At 38.0% G+C, this 21,785-nt stretch overlaps 1 protein-coding gene across 17 annotated transcripts in view; it reads right to left on the reverse strand.

The window, feature by feature from the left end:
* The window catches only part of ALPK1 (alpha kinase 1), a 118,987-nt gene that overhangs the window by 49,158 nt on the left and 48,044 nt on the right, over positions 1–21,785 (reverse strand). For 4 of the 17 annotated variants that reach the window (XM_064481914.1, XM_064481597.1, XM_064481743.1 and 1 more), the window contains 2 exons: positions 6,282–6,513; positions 1,829–1,983 (listed from right to left, as the gene is read on the reverse strand). The exons of 1 other annotated variant lie outside the window; for it this stretch is intronic. In XM_064481914.1, coding sequence (XP_064337984.1) covers positions 1,829–1,983; positions 6,282–6,402 — 276 coding nt within the window. In that variant the 5' untranslated portion in view covers positions 6,403–6,513. Of the gene's footprint in view, positions 1–1,828; positions 1,984–6,281; positions 6,514–9,949; positions 10,006–17,516; positions 17,696–21,785 lie in introns of all 17 variants that reach the window. 12 more of the 17 variants (XM_064481964.1, XM_031467445.2, XM_031467475.2 and 9 more) reach the window with 8 other exon arrangements.

Here is a 21,785-nt window from a genome sequence, read left to right on the forward strand (position 1 = left end):
ACCCTCCTCTTTTATAGCAGTGGTTCTCAAACTCTAACACGCATCAGAATTGTCTGGAGGGCTGCGTAATGCTGACTCCTAGACCCTCAGCCTCAGAGTTCTTGATCTGGTAAAACTAGCATAGGGCTTAGGAATCTGAATTTCCAACAAGTTTCCAGGTAGTGCCAGTGCTGTTGTTGGGAGAGCTGACTTAAGCACCACTGTTTTAGAGCTGCGCTGTCCAATAAAATAGTAGCCCTAGTCACATGTGGCTCTTTGTACAGAAGTTCATTTTAAAAATTAGATAAAACTAAAAATTCAGTTCTTCAATCATTCTGGTCACATTTCAGGCCCTCAAGAGCCACATGTGGCCAGGGCCTAACGTACTGAGATGTAGAACATTAAAGCTCTAGTGGAAGCCTACCGCTCACGTTGGAGTGAGCAAGTCTCACAGCTTCTCCCTGTGCTTTCAAGGTCAGCCCCGGGGGCTTCCTGGGGGAGAGACTGGAATGGGATGGAGGAAAGGGCGTGAGTCACAGCCCTGTCACTCACTTGTCTGTTGCCCTGGGCGAGTTAATCTCCCTGCACCTTAATTTCCTCACCTGCAAAATGGGGATGATAACAGTAATAATCACTGGAGCACTATTTTGAGAATTAAATGAGATGACGCATGTGCAAGCATTCTGTAAACCCTAGCGTGTTATACACATTATAGTTTTTGGTCCATTCCACTCTCCACTAATAATAAGCACACTTATTTAAAACCCCTGGCTCACCACTGGATTTGTTTTTCTTCTTTGCCTGTTGTCCTTAGTCTGCTTAACCCAGTCTGCTTATTTTCTTGCAGGGTTGGTGGGGAAGGAGGGGTGGTGGTTACTGTTTCTATTAAGTCTCCAATGATGCTGTTATGTGTGCATAGATCAGGTGGTCTTCCCTGGATTTTTGTTTTGATAGACAAAGACTAAGTCTATATGTTTATTTTGGGGATGATCCCAAAACACATTCCCATGTAAACTGATAAAAGAAAATTCTTAGGATACTGTGATTGCTTGTAATGCCTGGTCTCCAGACAAATGTATATATTTTAGATGAGAAAAAAAAACACAAGCTGATAGACTCTCTTCTTTGCTAATCATCTAAGAGAACGTGGTGGGGGGGGGGGAATGCTACCAAAAAGGAAAATGGCACTCCTAGTAGCACCCCCAGAACTTAAGCCTGAAATCTGAGCTCAGATCTGAGTTCATGTGTTATTCTTGAGGCTCTCTCCTATCTGGAGTGGAGGTACCCATTCGATTAATTTCCAATACAAGAGTTGAGGAATAAGCCAACTCATGTCAATGACTTTGACTTGATACTTTCTAAGCAGCCTGAATCACAGTGAGATAAAGGAACAAATAGGATTCTAGGCAGGGCTCAGGGAAGGGACATGTCAGACTCCAATAACTTAGACAGAGAGTCACATTGATGTAATAGTGGTGAATTAATTTTTTTAATCTGCCTCACTTTAAGAAAGTAGCATGTCAAAAGAAAAATGCTATAAGGCAGGGTGGAATCAAAACTACTGCTTCTGGCCCACCAAAGATATGCAAATATTTCAGCATGACAGGTTCTCATTGGGCCCACTGACCACCCTTCTTCACTTTTGCTTGATTTGGTTTTCCAACAGAGGGTCTTACGGGCAAGCGGAGCTTTCCTAAAAGCTTTCCCCCCCACATTACTCAGTCTGGCAGAGCTGGCCATAAAGGTAATGGCTGTCTATGCTTCAGAGAAATTTAATCTATTAGACCACTTAGAGGCTAAATGCCTCACTTAGGGGTGTCAGAGGAACAGGTGGTGTGGCTCTTCCTACCAGTAACTGCTGCAACCCGGCGCCAATCACATCCTGCAGATTTGTTTTGTCCTCTGGGCCCACGGCTTGTTTGTACTGCCACTTTTCAGGCACGAAGGGCCACTTCATTTCCTTTGCCTCCTGGATCAGGGTTCTTAACTCCCTGGGGAGTGAAGCTGAAAAGGTCAGAGTTCAGGTAAGGAAATTGCAGTCAAAGAAAAGGCTGTTGAGTTACCAATGTTATGATGAAGCACCTCAGTGGCAAACTTTTTTTCCCCCTACCTCTTGCTGGCTGGTCTGAGAGCAAAAAGCTATCTGTCAGGGGTGGCCCTGCACTACTTTGCCCTACAGGTAAATTGGGGTAGTCAGGCATTAAGGAAGGTTTTTAGCAGGAAGTAAAGCACTTCAGTGACTATCTCTGCATGAAGAATCAGAGAAAGGAATGAAGGAAATATTCTCCCTGTAAAATGAGAAAGGGACTGAGGTGGAATGGCATTTGGGGCTTGTGGCAGCTGGTAATGCAGAGAATCAATTTGTACAAATTCTTATTTACTTCTCTAAGACATCACCTCACCTCTGACTTTCACTGTGGACTACATTTGAATATAGACAATGAATATAAAAACCCCACATCAATTTGTTATGAAATGGCCTTGTTTCACAGTAGGAGATATAGTTAATCTCCTAATGGACACCAAACCTAATTATAGTTGTCAACAGTCTCCTACCCAAACTTAGGAAACCCCAAAAGCTCTGGAAACTAGAAGGTTTTTTCTTAAGCTTGACACCCAAACCAGACTTGAATTGACTAAAGGCTATTTATAATCTTGTTTATCCTGCTTGGTGAGATTAGTCAGAGTTTTGCTCTAAAAATTTTAATCTTTGATTGTAGATGCTGCCCCCAGCTTCCGCTGGAGTGCTAATAAACAGATAGTATATGCACCACACTACTCTTTCTAATATTTGAAAAAATCCTGAATTCTGAAGCACATGTGACCCCTACGTCTGTGAATAAGGGGTCACAGACCTGTATGTATGACTGCCAGCTATAAATCTCTAGGTGCTTGGTTTGCAGACATCTCAGACTCAACACATCTAAAACTGAACTCATCACCTTTTCTCTATATATGTGTTTCTCTCTCTATGTTCTATTTTGATAAATGCTACTACCATTCACTGAGTCACCCAAGTCGGAAACCCAGAAGTTTTTCTCCCTCGTCCTCACCGAATCTAACTAGTTATCAAATTCTGTGAATCCTAAGATGAATCTTCTCCTTTTAATTATCAGTAATTCTTGTTTGAATCATTGTTTCCTATCTTGCCCCATCCACTTCATCTTCTGCATTGTTGATCCCCAGTTTGCTAAAAACAAGATGGACCAGGCCATTGCTCTACACAAAATTCTTTGCTCCTTTTGCACGTCCTGTCCTCCCTGTTTGCACTGCCCTCCCTCCATTGCTTCATGGCCAAGTTCAGGCCCACTGACTTCATTTCAGCATTCAATGCAAACTCTGCCACTTCTCATCAGCCTGCCATGATCTCCCAGTGAATTGAGATGCCCCTTGTAAGTGCTCCCAAACCCACAGGTGCCTGCTCCTTTCAGTGTTCACGTCACTGCTCTCTAGCCACATCTGCCCTCTCATTGTGCTGTGGACTGCCAGTTCCCTGAAGACAGGCATCATGTCTTACCACTTCTGTAAAACACACAATGATATTAAAAGAAGGATCAGTCTTATGTTTACATGAGACATGCTAAATAGGACAAAAGAGGTGTGACAGAAAGAGTAGAAAAAGAAGAGAAGGAAGGAAATGTAAATCTGTCTTGGTTCCTAATGCCTTTTTATCTCCTTGCCACCAACTGGACAAACGTAAAAAAGTCTCCCAATGGGGAAGGACTGCTTCGCATTGAGAGGCTAATGCATGGGCCATGCCAGTGAATGATCTGAACTGACGACTAAGGATGACTTACAAATATCACACTGAAAACACTGCCCCCCACTCTCGTCCACCACCCCATTCAGCAACCCAGAACTACTGTCCACCCACTGTATGACAACACCGCCCCAACAAAGGCACAACCACGGGGTTGGAGACCTACGTGGTCACAATCTCCTCCTACCACCATTGACATAATTTTGACCTCTGAAAACATTTCCAATATATATGTAGAGAAAACTTCTGAAATGATATTTCTAAATAGTCACAAATAGGATGACTATTCAGTTCTGTTTGCTTAGGGCAGTCTTATGTAGTCATAGTGTACTTATCAACAGCACTCTTCTTCACTTTCAGAAGTAGTCCAGCGTGACTGATAAATTATTTGGACACTCTGTCCATGAGTGTCAAGCTCAGGAATCAAAGGAGTAGTTAAATGAGAAGAGAAATGTGACTTCTGGTTTCAGAGAATTTCTTTATGTTTTGGCACTGAAAAGCTTTAAATATTTTCAAAATTTCTTCATGATGATGGAGAAAAATCTGTATTTTACACAACATTTTTGCCTCTTTGTACCACCCTTTTCCTACAGATCATGCCACAGCGTGGGAAGTCCTGAAATGTAAGATGCATCTGAAATACGTTTTAAAAATGTATCTCTGTTTAGATTTCAGTTCCTTCTCTATCTCGTCTCAGGGGAGTTGCTTGGGCTAGTCACCCATGCTGACTAGGACAACTTCTGAGGGAAAAGGATGGGGCTGAGAGGAGGAGGGAAAAGGATAAAAACCACAGTGTTCATGTTCGAGTCTGCTGGCTGGCCCTGTCGCCTTAAGTGACCCTGTACTAATGCCTTTCTCTTGGAGCACATGCGGGTGACGACATCGGTGGTGGTGGCGGCCCAACCCGCAAGCTAGAGCTTCTCTGAAACCATCTGCCGAGGGACAGCTCTGCGTTCAGACTGCATCCAGCCTCACCAGTGGCGCTCAAGTGGGCCGTGGCGCTCGAGTGGGCCTTGCAGCAGGCAGTGGTGATGGGCAAATGCTGAGTCTGTCAATGGCTGAGCACAGCGTTCCTCCCTAACTGGTTTATAGGATTCAGCCATCTCCAGCAGTCAGCGCCTGATGGAGCAGTAGCCTCCTCCTCCTCTCTGATCACTCACTTCCCAAGCAGCTTACCTGAAGGGCCATGGCTAATGCAGTGATTTTGCAGTTGTGATTTACCTTATCTGGAACTAAACTGATTATTTCTCCTATTCTGTGCTACTTGGGGAGAAAAAGAAAAAGCAAATGCTTCCCAAGTGGGGGCTCAGAGTCTTTACTAGGGAGAACACAAAGCTTAAAGGAATTTAGGCTGAAGAGACAAGGGACACGATGTAGTAAAAGGACAAGAAAAAAACTTCAGGAGAAATAACAGAACACAACACACTGCCCCCGGGGAGAACTAGGACCAGCACTGGAGCGAGCAAGGTCACACACTGATGTATCTGACTAGTAAAGAAGGAAAACACAAACTAAGGTTGTGAAGCAACTAGATATGGGGTATTTTATCTTGAAAAGAGTACGGATGACAGGCTACAAAAAATTAGACTCCTAAAGGCACCTAAATGTTCCCCTGTAAAAATGTATGTGCCTATGTACAAGAAGACAGGGGAAAGACTCTCCCAGAACTTTTCCCCATTACATAATCAACAACAAAAGAGATGGGGACTGTGCATTTTATACAGGAATCTTATTTCTGTAAGGGATAGCAAATCACTAAAAATAGAAAAATATTAAAAGCACATAAAAAGGACACACTGATAGAAATGAAGGAAAATTATTTGAATGCTAAAAAGAAATCTAAGGGAAGAAGGTTGCCTCTCCAAAACTGGCTAAAGAAGAAATGAGAATTGCTTTAACTTTCTAACTTTCTAGACTTTGTGATTGAAAACTTCCCAGTGACTCACCTAAAACTGTCAATGGCACAAGCTATGAATGAGCAAAAAAGCCGAATTCTTACACCCTGATAATGATACATTAAGTATTTATCAGTATTAGTGGATTTATTTTACAAATGGCATGTAAATACAACATGAGAAATATACTGATGATCAAAACAGAGAGATGGGACTGATGAGATGACATATTTGTGGAAACTGTGGAAGTCTATGGAAACTGATAAAGCACAAAAGCCTAGTTTGAAAAAAAAGTAGGTGCCACCATTCAGAAGTGGCTTCAATTTTTTAATAATTGAAATTTACGTGCACCAGCCCACTTGGACCCTTTGTTCTTCTTGAACTAAACTGTTTCTTGTAGCCTCATGTTTACTGAAGCTTAAAATTAGAACTGACAGCAATTCACTGCAACAAAGTGGGCTTCCTCCCTGGCCCGTCCGCCCGCAGCCCATGTCCCATTCATGCCCTAGAAATCCACTCATTTCTCGGTGGTCATCTGCCAAGAGAAGAAAAATAGGGCAGAGATGAGAACGTGCCGTTCAGACAGGGGAGAGGAGAGCAAACCTGCTGCTCCCCACTCCCCCCAGCGCCTCCCATTGGGATCTCACCTCTGCACTGCTGGTCCTCCCTCTTGTCCTCCTCCGACACATCTAACGCCTCCAACAAGAGCTGGTCCAGCACTTGCTTGCACTCTTGTAGTAGTGCAGCTACAGCTTTTTGATTATTCATGATGATTACCCTCCCTTGATGATGAGTCAAGTGTCCCTGCGTCTACGGTGATCAATTACCTAGGAGAAGACATCGATTCTCAATAAAAGAGCCCCTTCAAGGCTGAGGTACCTGGTGAACAAAAGAGGGGGAAAGATGATTAACTGAAGCATCATCAATTATCTGTAAGACTCAAGCAGGGAGGGATAATAGAGCAAACGCATGAAAATACATGACAGCCCCCGAGGACTTTATTAGGGGAGTGTGTGAAATTACTGCAGGGCCTGCTCTGGATGGGCAGCACCTCGAAGGCATCAGAGAGCAGAAGGGAGAGGGTCCTGCTGCGGACCCCAGTCACCCACAGTGAAGTCAGCGAAGTCACATGGAGCCAAATGAAATGAATATATCCTATGATTTATATATTTTCTGCATACTTCACATCAGTGCCTCTGGATCCCAGCAGCACCACACTTTCTGCCTCTCTGGAAGTCTACAGGAAGCATCTGGCTAACAGTTCTAATATTCAGACAGAAGCACATGGTAATATGAAGTTTACCACTCTCATAATCCACTGCTGATTTCCCCTGTGCAGTATTCCTTATGGTATTTAGCATCATATAATTTGGACCAAAATAGGCAATGACAGATGCCAAATTTAAAGCTCTTCACTGCCAGGCATACTGCCAAATAAAATAGAGAAATGACATCCCAGAAAACCCAATTTCCTAGATCTATCATACGGATGGATCTATTATATGGATGAATGGATCTACTTAGATCCCATTTAACATATATACAGTTGAGAGATTTCTTATGTAAATACGAGTATATTATAATGAACTACTGCAGTATAGGTAATTTCAAGAACATAATAACTCACTGACAGTACAAAAATGCCTGACAAATAAATACCAGAAAGTCACCTGATTAACAAATCTTTCTGTTTGTTTTCCTTCTATTAAAGAATGTACATTGTAAACAAAACAAAGGAAGTTATTCTCTTTCTGAGTTTGCCAGAATAGACAGTGGACCTGCGTCTGGGGACACTCTTGTAGGGAATCTTATCACCAAAGCAAGAGAATCTGAAAAGGATTCAAGTACAACAGACATACGGATGACTCTTCTCCTTCTGTCTCCTAGCAGATCCATGCAACACAATAACTGACTGCTTTAGTAATCATCAAAAATACTAAAGCAGTGAATTATTGTGTTGGTGTTCGGAAAAATGTTCTCTACTACTCAATAGCCTCCTCGCTTTAAGAAGTTTGTTTTAAATTTGAAATAGTAAGAAAGCATTTTTTTCTATCTTTTTTCTATTTTATGACTTAACAGGAACAGAAAATGAAGGATGAGCTAACTGTGTAATCTAAATTTTGTATTTTTGCATGAAAAATACAAAAAAGCCTGTATACTCTCTATGCTTTAGGTTTTAAAACGCACACGCACACGCGCCCATATACACACACACAAGAGATACATGACACAGAACTGCCAAAGCAGTTTCATTAAAACAGTCACATATCTGATGATGAGTAACGCAAGAAGGGTTCTTCATACAACATTCCTGTTACCTGAAAGAGCATCCACATAGGGAGTTCATGAAGAATCAGTTACTGGAAGCATTTAAACATAAATACAAATTTAATCCTTTTTCTGTTTAAGATGTTTCTAGAAAGTATTCCTGCATGGATTGGGTTGTTGGATGAAATGATTTTCAATCTCCCTTTTAGCTCAAGTGTTTATAAGTCAATATTTTGCGGTACAAGCTGGCCATTAGCTCGTCTTTCTATGAAAACAACTAAACACTATGGGCTGGTCAGAGAGCTAATTAGTGGACTAGAGTGAAAAAGAGGCCGTGGAGCAATGATATTCCATTTCCACCATTCCTTGGAAAAGGGAGATGGTGGTTATAATGGGAAGTTAGTACGGAGGTTGAGAAATGCATCTCGTAGAGAAGAAGGTTAAGAACAAATTTGCTTGGAATGAGTTACAGGTGAGTAGGACACTCACTTTTCTTTAAGTCCTAAATTAAAGCAAGAAGGGGGTTCTCTTTCCAAAGATCTGTTTTTTAAGACTTCATATAGAAGAAGAGGTGTAATAAAATATAAAGAGCTCATGTACAAAGAGATAAAACTATAGCATAATTTTAATAGCACATCACCCTTTTGTCTAAAGGCTTATAGTAATGTTTTATTAGTGCTATATTATCCTCTTAGGGTAGACAGTAGTCTTCCATTTTACTGACAAATTAAGATATAATTTAATTGCCTTGTTTCTGTTTAAACTTTAAGCAGAGAGTATGTAGCAAAGAAAAGAACACTTAGAAATAGGAAAACTAGTATACATAATAGTGCTCAGCAACTAATTCCACTTCATTCTCTACCATCAACTACTTGTGAGATCTCGGAGATTAATTTTTCTCATCCATATTTTGAGGAGATCGGTTGGGAGTATTTGTTAAAATCTTTTCAGGTCTTAACTTACATACTCAGCAGCAGTTTAGATAGACCAGGTTGCCTATTGCAAAAGAATATCTGATATTTATTTACAGAAAAATTCCTGGCTCTTTTCAGAATCTGTAAGTACAAAATTTTTATATACACTTTTCTCTGTGGTTTAGAAGTGTTGACTTGAATCTTAAAGGCTGATTACTAAATAAATATCCTTCTTTGCTTTTGTTTCCTCACTTGAAACCCCAATTCCTGATGCACAGGATCATAAATCTCTTCCTTTTGTCTAAGTGCTGTGAAAGAAAGATAAGATACGTGGTTTTGTGAGAGCAAACAACAGGACTTGACCTAATCATTTGGGTAAGGCTAGGGCAGGTCAAGGGGGGCTCCCCTGAAGATGTGATGCCTGACTTAAGCTCTGAAAGAGGAACAGCGTTTAATGAAGTTAAAATGATAGTGAAGAGCCATAATGTAGAAGAAAACAGAGAGCGAATGAAAGAGGTTGGCTGCACTAGAAATAAAAGGAGAAAGTTGATATGAAGTGATGCTCAACAGGTAAGCAGGGACTGTGCAGGGCCGTATGTGCCAGGTAAGGAATTATTTGTTTGCCCAAAGAGTCACAGAAAACTACTAGTAGCAATAGGAACACAACCAAGTTTGCATTTGGGAAAGATCGTTCTGCTTTAACTGTAGTTTGTGTACTGGGGGCAGGGAGGAAGAGGGTGACTGCAGGTAGATCAGTTAGGTACTTATTGCAATAATTCAGGTGAGAGATATCAGGTCTTTGGACCAGAGAGATAGTATCAGAGATATAGAAAATTGGACAGATTTGAGAACTGTTTAGGGAGTGGATGCAGTACTGGTGTTGGATGGATGTGAAAGGTCTTAAGTATGAGTTCCAAATTTCTGCCTCTCCATAGCTCAAAACTGAATGGACAATGTTACCATACTTTGAGACAGGGAACATAGATGAGAAAAGGCATAAATACATCTTCTATTTCTAGCAATAAACCTAGTAAGGATGATAAATCATACTGTCCAACAAAAGCAATCAGATTTTAACCAAGAAAGCATGTCTAAAAAAGGAAGAGACTTCCAAGATAATTAATGTTTATTACCTGTTACGAAAGATATTCTTTATATATTTTGAAAGTTATAGCATTTTCCTCTTTCCCTGTAGAATTCAGGAGAGACAATAGGAAGAAAATACTGTAACATGAGAAACACTTTGGAATCCAACCATCTGTCTAGACTTGTATGGTTCATTGTTAGGCATAACAGAGGCTGGAGCCCAGGAAATTTTCCTTCAGGCAACAGTCCCACTGGAAATTTTGGTCAGCTTCATTTATAAAAGAATCATTTTCAATTACAACACGTATCAATTTTTGTCCCCCTGAACTATGGCACTCTGTGAGCTATACATTATTTCTAAATTGGAAAAATGATGTTTCTCAATATTTAGTAACCTATGAATTGTTTTTTCTATTTTAATATCCCCCATATATTTTTTTCTTACAAATCAAATAGAAATAGGCCAGAAAAAGCAATCAAGCATGCAAACAGGTATCTCTAGAATAACAGGTACCCCACAAAGTTAGAATCATATACTCTAACGTACACATGCACACATAGCCTAATGGTCATGTATTCATACATTCTGTGTTTGATTTTTGCACATGGATGCTTTAGCTCTGTTGATGACTGAGAATTTAGCTGCGTGGCTGAGTTATAGAATAATTGGCAAGTTGGCCATCATTAAAAATAAGCAAGTCAGTGAATTATTCAAAGCCCCATTTCTTTTGGCATTTGTGTTTGAGCCTTCTTCACTGGACAATCAGTAACTCTTTAGGGGATAAATTAGGGAAAATTAAAGAACTCCAAAGGTATTCCATGGTCTACTGGCTGCCACCTCAATAATAATCCACCAGCCAACTAGTGTGAATCCCTAGGCTTGAAGATGTCGGGAAGCATAAAGAAGTAAAAGAGATGGTCTGTACTCTCAGGGAGCTTAAAATGTAATCAGAGGACTAACATATCAATATATTTAAAATGAACTATACAGAGCATATCACACATGACTGTATTCCAAATGCTCAATTTAAATTATCTTTGTTGGAATTCAATTAATAGTTGGTTAAATTTACAAGCAAGTTTACAGAGCTCATTTAATTCATATGCACATGAATACTTATGCTAACAATACTTTCCATCTACATTCAAAAGTATTTATCATATTGTTTTTAGGAGAAAATGTATTCTGGTATCCAACAGAATAATCAGAATACACTTCTCTAGTCTGGCTCCAGCAATGACAATGCAGCCTTTCCCAGCATCTCACCCTCTCCTGAGCAACCCCATACACCAACTCTGACTATATTACCTCTTGTACTGATTAGTGGTGGAAATGGGTAAATAAAAGGAGAAAAACTAATTGGAGAGTAATACAACTATGGAGTTTGGTTAGATACTTTTGGATGACAGCTGTTTGTTAGCATTTTAGAACTGCATAAAAAGCTAACTTCTAAATCACCAAAAACCTAAAGGGTAGATTTCTATATCTATCAGTATGTAAGACTATATGCCCAAACCAACACTCCGGCTGAAAACAACTAAAAATGCTGGAAAAGCATGTTAAAACCTCTAAAATGTATCAATGAAATGGCAAGAAAGGAAGGATTACTCAGAAGATAAAAATCAAGTAAAAGCTGGAACCCAGAAAGATAACACAGAATCTAGTCTTTGCCTTGAGTTTATCTGCCTAACATTGTGAGCTAAAACTGGTTTTCACTATCTTGGAGCATAAGAGGGTAGGAAATAAAATCAAAGGTTTACCCACATGGGACGTACAAGGGGAGACTGTCCCCTGCATAAACTGAGATCCTAAAAGGATGCACCTTTACTGTAGGGGTGGGCTAAAAATATATTCTCATCTTCTTTCTCTATCTCTAGGAAAATTGTCTATGGCAAAACATGCTGCTTCCTGGAGAACAAAAATTTTTGCCTTGAGAATTTGAAGCCACAGGTCCACAAAACCTCTTCTTGATAATTATTTTTAAATAAGTTATTTAAAATTGATCCTAGGTTGGTGGTTTTCTCAGGCAACTGGTGGAATGGAATACAATCTTCTCTAAAGGAATCTGATTTTGATCTAAGTTTCAAAGAATTCTCACCTATAAAATACCAAGAAATATAAACTCCTGGTCATAGCTCACAAAGTACATAAGGTAAAAAGAAACAAAGAATGAAAGCAGAAACAACAGACAGTAAAGTCAGACCCACAAAAACTCTAAATAGTGGAATTATCAGATATAGACTATAAAATATACACATTTAAGAACTGAAAGTATATGTTGAGTGTATGAATAAAGAATAAGAAACTGTAAAAAGATACAAGAAGATTGAAGTAGAATCAAATTACATTTCTAGAAACAAAAAACATAATTAAAATGTTTAAATTCAATGAATTGGATATATTTGATAAAATATTAGCTCTGGCTAAAGATAGAATTTTTGAACTGAATGATACATCAGAACATATTGCCTAGAACACAACAGAAAAAGACAAAGGGATGGAAAATACAAGACAGATTAAGAAACACAGAGGCTTGACAGGAAAGCTCTAACATATGTCTGTTCAGAGTCTTAGATGGGAAGAAGTGGAGGAAGCAGAAGAAATTTGGAGAGGTAATGACTAACAACTTTTAGACTAGCAGAAAGACAGTAATTAAGATTCCCATTATCTTCAAGCAGAATAAATAAATAAAAATCCACACCTAGAAACATCACAGTGAAACTAGGTTAACACAAAAGACATAAAGAAGATCTTTAAAATGAACAGAGAGAAAAGACAGATTACCTTCAAAAAAATAAGAGTGAATTTTTAGATGGCTACCTAAAGCAACAATGGAAACCAGAAGATAGTGAAAGGCTATCTTTAACATGCTAGGAGGGAAACCCTGTAAAATAAAAATATTTTAAAATAAACATCAACAACTCCTTACCAAACATACCTCTATAGAATGTACTTTAGATAAAAGGAAAGCGATCACAGATGAAGGCCCTGAGATTCAAGGATAAGCAACAAGCAATAAAAGTGGTAAGTTATTGGCTAATCATAAACAAACATTGTATAAACCTACAACAATGTTTTATGGGATAAAAAAAATAGAAAAATATACAGACAAACACAAACAGCATGTATGTCAGGAGTAGAGTGATTGACATTAAAATTTTCTAAGATCCTTGAGTTGGTCAGGAGTGGAGACATTAACTTTGACACTGATAAAATTTCTAAGGTAACCCCTAAAAAATTGAAATAAAACATACAACTCTGAAACTACAAGAAGGGAAAAAAAGAAAAAGCCAATCTAAAAGAAGGCAAGAAAAAAAAGAAAATTAAGAAATATACTTCTAAATGACTCACAGGTCAAAGAAGTCTTTACTATGGAAATTAGAAAATATTATAATGGAATAATAATATTACATATCAAAATGTGTGGAATTCAGTCAAAGTGGAACATAAACATTTCAATACTTCCAATAAATATAAATGAAAAAATGCTATAGTAAAATGATATAGACTAGATTAAAAAAATAGCTACATGAATTTAGTTAAAGAATAAGAATATAGAAACATTAAAATAAGATGGAAAAAGATATACTAGAAAAATACTAACTAAAAGAAAGCTGATATAGCTATATTAATATCAGATAAAACAGACTTTAAGGCAAAAAGCATTAGTAGAAACTAAAGCATCACTTTATATAGCTAAAAATGTAATTTAATAAAAACATATCATTTACAATGGTATGAAATATGTAAATAAAAATAAGACATATGTGTACGTAGAGAATATCTCAGAATAATGATAACAATAAATACGCAAGACTTTTAGAGAAAAATTATAAAACTTACTTTATTGAAAGACATTAATAAAAATCTAACTACATGAAGAGATATCCCATGCTACTGGCCTGGAAAATTCAGTATTATCAAAACATCAATTTCACCAAATTAACCTGTATCTTTAATGCAATTCTAATCAAAACAAACAGCTGTGTGTGTGTTTATCTTTGTGCACAACCTTACAAGAGTTCTAAAATGTATGTGTGAGAACAAAGTTTAAGAATAATCAAGATACTCCTAACAAAAAATAACAAGGGAGGAGAAGGGTGTCATACCAGACGTCAATAATTAATATAAGATTATATTAAATGATACAAAAATTATTGGCAGTAGGATAGATAAACTGATCTTCCAAATAAAATCAGGAGTCCAGCAAAAGACCCACGTACGTATGAAAACCTGATTTATTACAGAGCTCAATATAATTTGAGTTAATTTTTTAAAAAATCAATACAAGTCAGATTAAAGACCTAAATGTGAAAGACAAAACCATGCAACTTGTAAAAGAGAATACCTAGAAGAGAGTATCTTTATCACTTTTGGTTAGGAAAGAATTTCTTAAATACTTGTGAAAAAATAAAGGCCAGTTGTAAAGGAAAAGATTGATACAATTAATTGGAAAGATGAACTTCTGATTGGGAAAAAGACATCGAAAAGAAAGTGAAAAGACAAATAACAAACTAGGAGGTATTTGTAACATATGTTAACTGACAAAGGATTTCTATCCAGAATATGTAAAGAATGCCTGTAAATCAATGAGAAAAGGACCAGCCACGTAGTAGAAAAAGAATGAGCAGAAAACTTGAACAGATACTTCACACAAGGAAACATGGATGGCCAACGAACAACCTCATTAGGGTAATTAAACCACAATGAAAGAACATGCACAACTTCCTTATAGGAAAAAAAAATTTAAGTTGGATAACAGTTGTCAAGAACAGTCAGTATTAGCTTTTCTCATCCACCAGTTTGGTACTACCCAGTAAAATCGAAGATGCACACACTATGACCCTGTGTCCACTCTCAGGCATATACTCTAGTTTATGGAAGCTTTTGGACTTGTGCCTAGGGGATATGTATAAGAATGTTCACAGTGACACAGTTGGTAATAGTTTGTAAATTAACAAAAGGGAACAATTCATATATCCATCAGCAGGAGAATGAATTAGAAAACAGGTATATTTATACACTAGAATAGAATAAGCAAATGAATGAATTACAGTTACATATAACAACATGGATGAATCTTAGAACTATAAAAAGGAAGTCACAGATGAGTACATGCATATAATTTACAAACATTCATAGCTAAACAACATACTAATATAGGATACAAATATATAAGGTAAAATTACAAAGAAAAGTAAGGGAACATAAACTAAAAATTCAGAATAGTGGATTTACTGAGGGGAAAGTGAAGAAGATAGGAGGTAGGTGTACAGACACAGGAGATTTCAAAGAAAGTGATAGTTTCTTTTATTTAAACTGGTTGTTTGATCTATAGATACTAATTGTGTTCTGCGTATATTATACTCATTTTATAATTTTTGATACCTATTTGACATTTAAGGAAAAAAATTAAAAACAATAAAATGGAAACCCAAGTCTAGGAATATTGCATAGGTAACAAGTCAGTTCGGGCCTGCCCTTAGGGCTGGAGCCAGTGATTTCATTGAAAGACAGTAAAAGACAGCACTTCAGAGCAGGGAGGGGCACTTGCACAGGGATTTCTCAAGGGTAGGATTTGAAATAGCTGAAGACAGGAGAGAAGAAAAGAAATCTAGTTGGGGAATGAAATGAGCAGGCATTTCAAAGAGATCATTGGGAAGCCAGGAGTAAGGATAGGCTATTGAAATAACTGATGAGACAGGCAGTTTGAACCATTAGTTTAACAAACACTGATTGCCAAGAAATTCAATTCATTTTTCATTCCATTTATAAAGAAAATGAAGGAGTGTGCTGTGATTTTTTAAAAAAGTAAATAGATTTTAGAAAATTCTGTAAGTGAAAATGAAGTTCTTTGCTATGGCTCTTTTATAGCAAGATTTCCAGCCAGAGGGCCATATCTTGTTAAAATGGGAAGTTGGAGGCCAAAGCTGCCTCGTCCCTCTTTCTCTCTTGCTCTTGTGCCCCATTCTCTCCAGTTCCCCTGCAGCTGAATGTGTTTATCAAACTTGACTGCGCAGGAAAGTGCAATGAGAATGTTTCGGGTCACAAACAGGTTACCTGCCGGCCTCAGGAAGAAAGAAGGGGAAAAAGAAAAGGCCATTGTTGCAGGGTCTTTTGCTCATACTCCCCAGCTACAGTTACCTACTCCATCAGCCGTGGTGACATCTGATGAACTATTAGCCTAGCCCCATGGCTGGAAGAGCGACATCTCAGGTCAAGGTGAGTCAGGCCTGCCATCTGGTCCTGCTTGAGGCTCCTGTGCTTATGACTTCCAAATGGTCCTTCTAGGAGAGTTTTCTTTGTATTTCTGCACCCCAACTAAGAGAAGAGCATTCCCATATACTGACTCCATATGTCCCCAAATCCAGAGCTGCCATGATACTGGGAGCCATTCATAGAGTAGGAAAAAGTATTTTATAAACTTTGCAGGGCTTTCAGTCTGAGGCATATCCTGTGGGAGGCAGATATTGTCTCCCCAAACTCTAGGTAAATAATTTGAGCCATGAAGAGGGGGTGAAGAGGCAGGAGGAGGTTGAGTAATTTGCCCAAAGCTCCAAGCAAAGATCAGGATAAGAATTCATTCGGGGTTCTGACTTGTCCTCAAAATACACTTTGCTTCCCCTTTAAATAGATATTAGCGTTCTGTAGAAAAACATAGCAGGTGCAATTTGCTAGAAAAGAAACAGTTCTCTTTTAAAAGAGAAATTTCTTTAAAAGAAGAAACGGAGTAGTCTGTGCTGCGGTGGATGAGGCAACTGAAATGCTCCGTTTACACCTACAGAGTCAGGATGGCAAAGCTGCTGGCTGTCTCCAGGGATGGAATAGGAAGAAAGTCCAGGTGATGGTGCAGTATGTATATGGAAATGGCATGAAACATACTATGATATAAAATTGCCAGGGCTGTAAAGCATCATATACTTTTGATGAGGCCAGTAAATGTGGAGATTAAGGTTAATTTTGCAACAAAATATTTTCAAATCTGTATCTATAATTCCCGTGGCCAAGAGAGTTATTTTACGAGGAATCATGTAGATTTTGAAGTTAGAGATACCCTACAAAGGAGCAGTCTGTACTGGAGAAAAGGGATGAGCGGGGCTCTGAAATTCTTGGAGCAGAAAAATGAAGGTACTGCAGTTTTTCTGTTTAAGTCATCAGTAGGCAGCCAAGTGAAGCACTATTGCACTTTACAGTCAGGGTTCTTGGGTTTCAATTTTAGTTCTGCTACTTGCTAGCTGAGCAGTCTTAGGCAAATTATACCTCAGTTTCCTTATCTGTAAAAAAAGGGGTAATAATAGGACCAATCTCACAGAGTTTTTTTTTTTAGTAACTTTTGTTTTTCTTTCTTTATTAGTATTTTTAAAATAATGACTGGGGATTGAACTCAGGACCTCATGCATGCAAGGCATGCACTCTACCACTGAGCTAAACCCCCTCCCTGCCAATCTTTCAGAGTTTTAAAAGGATCAATTGAGTTAATATATGTAAAACACAAAGAATATTACCTAGCATGTAATTAGTGCTTGATAGGTATCAGTTACTGTTTTTGATAACATTTCCAAGAAATAAAGTTTTATTTTTTTAAAGAGTCACCCAATTTCTCTTTAGTTTACCTCTTTTGGGATTTGATTTCCTTGTTGGCTTCATTAGCATTTATGGTTTTGAGAAAGAAAATTGCTTGGCTGTGCAGTCTTCAGGTTCTTGATATTTTTTCCCAGTATAAAGCCATGTAACAGTGGAATTATGCCCTAAATAATTTTCCAGATCCACATTTAATTAATGAATAGAAATGCTGTAAGAGAATTGAAATGTTATGACCAGTCAGACATCTTCAGGAAAAAAGATGTGAGTTTTATTTGCTTTTTATAAAAACCCTTAAACCCAGCCAACTTGGTTTAATCAGCTGTTTGCCTCCAGCCCTGAGCCGCGCCTCTATGGTGTTAGAAAAGAGCCCTGAAGCGGCTAAGGGGAAGACAGCCCATCGGATTATAGATCAGACAGAAACACCCTCAACCCCTCATCTTCTTCTTCGCCCTGAGACACATACGAAGCTCTTTATTTATTTTATACTTGAAATGTCAAAGGCGCCTGGGGGTGGGCCTCTGGCCTGGGGATTGGCAGACCACACTCCTGGGCAGACATAATAAAAGTCCACCATGTGGCCGTGTGATTCACACAGCGTGCGCATGTCACCAGCAACTGATGGGTCTTGGCAGGGAGCCTCCTACTGGCCAGGAACAAGTGCGAACTCACGTTTCCTCTAGTGGCAAGTGACTGTGATGGAGAACAACTCGGATATCCACACACTTTGAGGGCCCAAAGTCAAAAGTATCAATCAGTGGGACAAGCGTTACACACACCAAACTACCTCAACACAGTGACAACCAAGTCGAGGTCAGCCGCCAGGAGCTCTTTAGGAGAGGAGTTTACAGCAGTATTTTACTACTTCTGCATGATGATAAAGGAACAAGAAGTGTCTACAGAGGAAAGTTAGCATGTTTAACATTTTGTTTACTTAGCTCTTGACAGGGCTCCGAAGCATCCCACCGCATATACAAAAACAGAGTCCTTGACATGGCTTGTCTTAGCCAGAAAGGCTCAAGCAGAAAACCAGGCCTACTTTGCTCTCTGTGCCTGCAGAGACCCGGAGGCCCTCACTTCATCAGGCTGGCTTGGAAAATGAGAAGAGTTTTATAATTTCAGGATTCTATGCTTTCTATAAGAGTTCTACCACTGAGTAAAATGCCACTCGGTCATGGAGCAAGTGTGCCCAGAACGTCAATCACCTGATTTGAGGGATAACTTGATTGGTTTTGAGCCAGTCCACTCACTTTCTTTGGTAGCTCCTCAAGCGGAAGAACTCCCATTTTCTCTTTTCTCTAATAAAGAGGACAGAGATCTGAGACTTGGTGTTAATTCTATTCTTTGCTTTTAGCTAATGAAGGAACATTTGCCAGTATAGAATTAACAGTGATACAGAGAATTTTAAAAAAATGAGTAAACCAAAAAAGGCAAGTGAAACACATGAGCTTTTTTACACACTCTATTACTGGCCAAAAACTTTTCCTACTGTTTCCTTAATGCTTGGCTTTAATAGCTAACTTAGAGGTTTAAAATATAAATTAATACAAACTGACTATATTTGCAAACTCCTGGATGGTTAGTTATGCATTTATTGAGTATCCCTTATATACTGTATTTCAAACTTTTGAAGATTACCAAGAAACAAAATAAACCCTCAAAGACCTCATTGGGGAAATAAAGTGAGTATATGATTCAACTTGCAAAAAATTCCAAAGCAACATTCTGACCCAAGGATGAATTTACTTAAATGTAGACAAGTTAGAGAATTCATTCTACCCTTTCCACTATTAGAGAAGAAAAGGCATTTCATAATACATATTGACAAAAAGAAATAGATTTGGCTTGATTATTTAACTTTTATAAGATTACAATGAGGAAGGTAGCAAGTAATATGCTACCAATTTGAAGATAAAGTCAGAAGTTCAGTGATTTGTCCAAGTTCAAATAGCAACTTGGTGGGATTATCTGCAAGAGTCAGACACAAGATTTTAAACATCAGTCCACTGTGGTTTTACATGAGATCACTCTATGTCTTGGCTTTTGTGGGGAAGAAACCAATAAAAACACTGGGAAAAAAAAGATATATTATTTTGGTAGACTATTGATTCTATGACAGAAAAGTATAATCCAGTCTGTTTAAAAGAAACAGGCTTCACTCTCAAATTTTAAAGCACTGAAATAATAACTGCTCTGTTTCTTCTTGGTAAAAGGTATCCTAATTTGACCTTATTCAAGCAGTAATATAATTCCAGGGGGACCAATGAAGAGAAAGGAAAGAACTGATGAGGTCTAAGTGGTGATTACATTTATAGATTAATCCTGACAGGGAGCAAATACATCTCCTCCCAGGAGGCCCCAATATAGCCAACTGAGAAGTGGGGTCATTATTCATGAGCACAGTAGATTTTTCTGATTACAATAAACATTTTAATTACTTTAGGTGAAATATTTTAATGGTAGCAAACTTAAAAATTAAGCACTGTCTTTTTTGGTCATATTGGCTATGCATGAAATCCATTCTTATTCTTTATACTACTTCACACAGCAATTTGCCTGCCCTGAAATCAAAATGGCAAAATGGTATACATTTATTAAAAAAGCATTCACATATGAAAACCTGCCAAACCCCACACGGGGAAGAACGGGCCATGTGAGTGGTCAGCAGCATGGCCACAGAGCAGTTTCATTTCCATCCATGTTCTACTGGGGCCTTTCACATATAATTTCACTTGAAGCTAATAAGTTTGGAAAACACTTATCCAAATGAATCAATGAAGATAAGGTAGGAGTAGAATAATGATTCAATTTTTATTTTTCAATGAGATGATAAATTCACATTCTAGGAAGATACTAACACATACCACAAAACACATCCACATACATCACAATGAAAATAATTATGAAAGAATGAAACCTTTGTGTCATGGAAGCAAAATAACTAATTTGGAACATGAGAGCCAAATACTAAGTTCCTTTAAAAAAAAAAAAAGTGGGGATTTCCTGACTGATAATAATTGTCACAGTAAATGATATTAAGGAATCTGTTCATTTTTAAGGTGAGGTAATAGTACTGTGGTATGTTAAAAAAAAAAAGAGCTCATATCTTTTAGGGAAACATTCTGAAATATTTACAGATGAAATTATATAAAATCTGAGATGTAGGGAATGGAGGTATGGAGAAAGTAAGGATATAAATTAGGCAAAATTGGCTACAGGTTGTTAAATGTTGAGGCTGAATCAAAGTACATAGATTTCTTATATTGCCCTCAGTACTTTTGTACATATTTGAAGTTTTCCATAATAAAAAATTTTAAAATATTCTGTTTTGAGGACTATAAGCAAAAAGGAATGGTTTTGATGAACTCTGAGAAGCACAAATGACTATTCTGAAATTATTTTAACCCTGCTTAGTCCCTGCTTTAGACAGCCAACAAAACTGGGCTTTGGCCTCCCTAATGTGAAGTAAGCTCTTTAAAGTGACGCTACTGCTTCACCCATTTCTATAATTAAACCCAGACAGTGACTAGTACATTTGGAGCGTCTGCCTAAAAAGTTAACAACAACACATTGTGTTTTTCAATCACGGCCCCATCTCACCTACATACCCATCATAAACACTGCTAGGGTACTCTGTTGCATTTCCCAGTTAGTATGTGCTTTGAAATCACAACCAAATTTTAATGCTATCTTAAGCAAAATACAAACAAAAAGTTAAATGTAGTGCAAAAATAATCATACCAAATACTTCCAAGCCATTAGCATGGGTAAATGAGCTCTGTCTATAAAAACACAAGAAGCAAGCCCCCTATTAAAATTGTCTTGAGAAATCAGAGTTTACAACTGTGAGGAAATAGTGAGGCTATACCTGCTTTTACCAAAATTATGTGAAATGCTGCTATTCGTCTACTTTCTACGGAATTAAAAAGTTACTTTTTAATTGAAAGAAAAATTCCAAACTGTGGAAGGAAAATCTCCAACTTTATCTGCCCTTAACATTTTTTTTTAATATGAAAAAATAGTCTGATGATTTGTGATGATGTGAATGTTCACGGTATTTGAACTAATTTAACTATTTTAAATCCACAGTTTGCTGTCACAGACACCACCGAAAGGCGGGGTGGAGAGGGCACGTTTCATTGGTTGAACACTTTCTATGCTTTAGGTGCTGTGTACCTCAGATACAAACCCTTAGGATGTAGGCTTTATTATTCCCACTTGAGAGAGGAGAAAGTTAAGGGTCATGGAGGTTAAGTCATTTGCCCAAGGTCACATATTGAATAAAGGACATATTCAGAATT

Source organism: Camelus dromedarius, chromosome 1, assembly GCF_036321535.1.
Source record: "Camelus dromedarius isolate mCamDro1 chromosome 1, mCamDro1.pat, whole genome shotgun sequence".
Taxonomy (NCBI): domain Eukaryota; kingdom Metazoa; phylum Chordata; class Mammalia; order Artiodactyla; family Camelidae; genus Camelus; species Camelus dromedarius.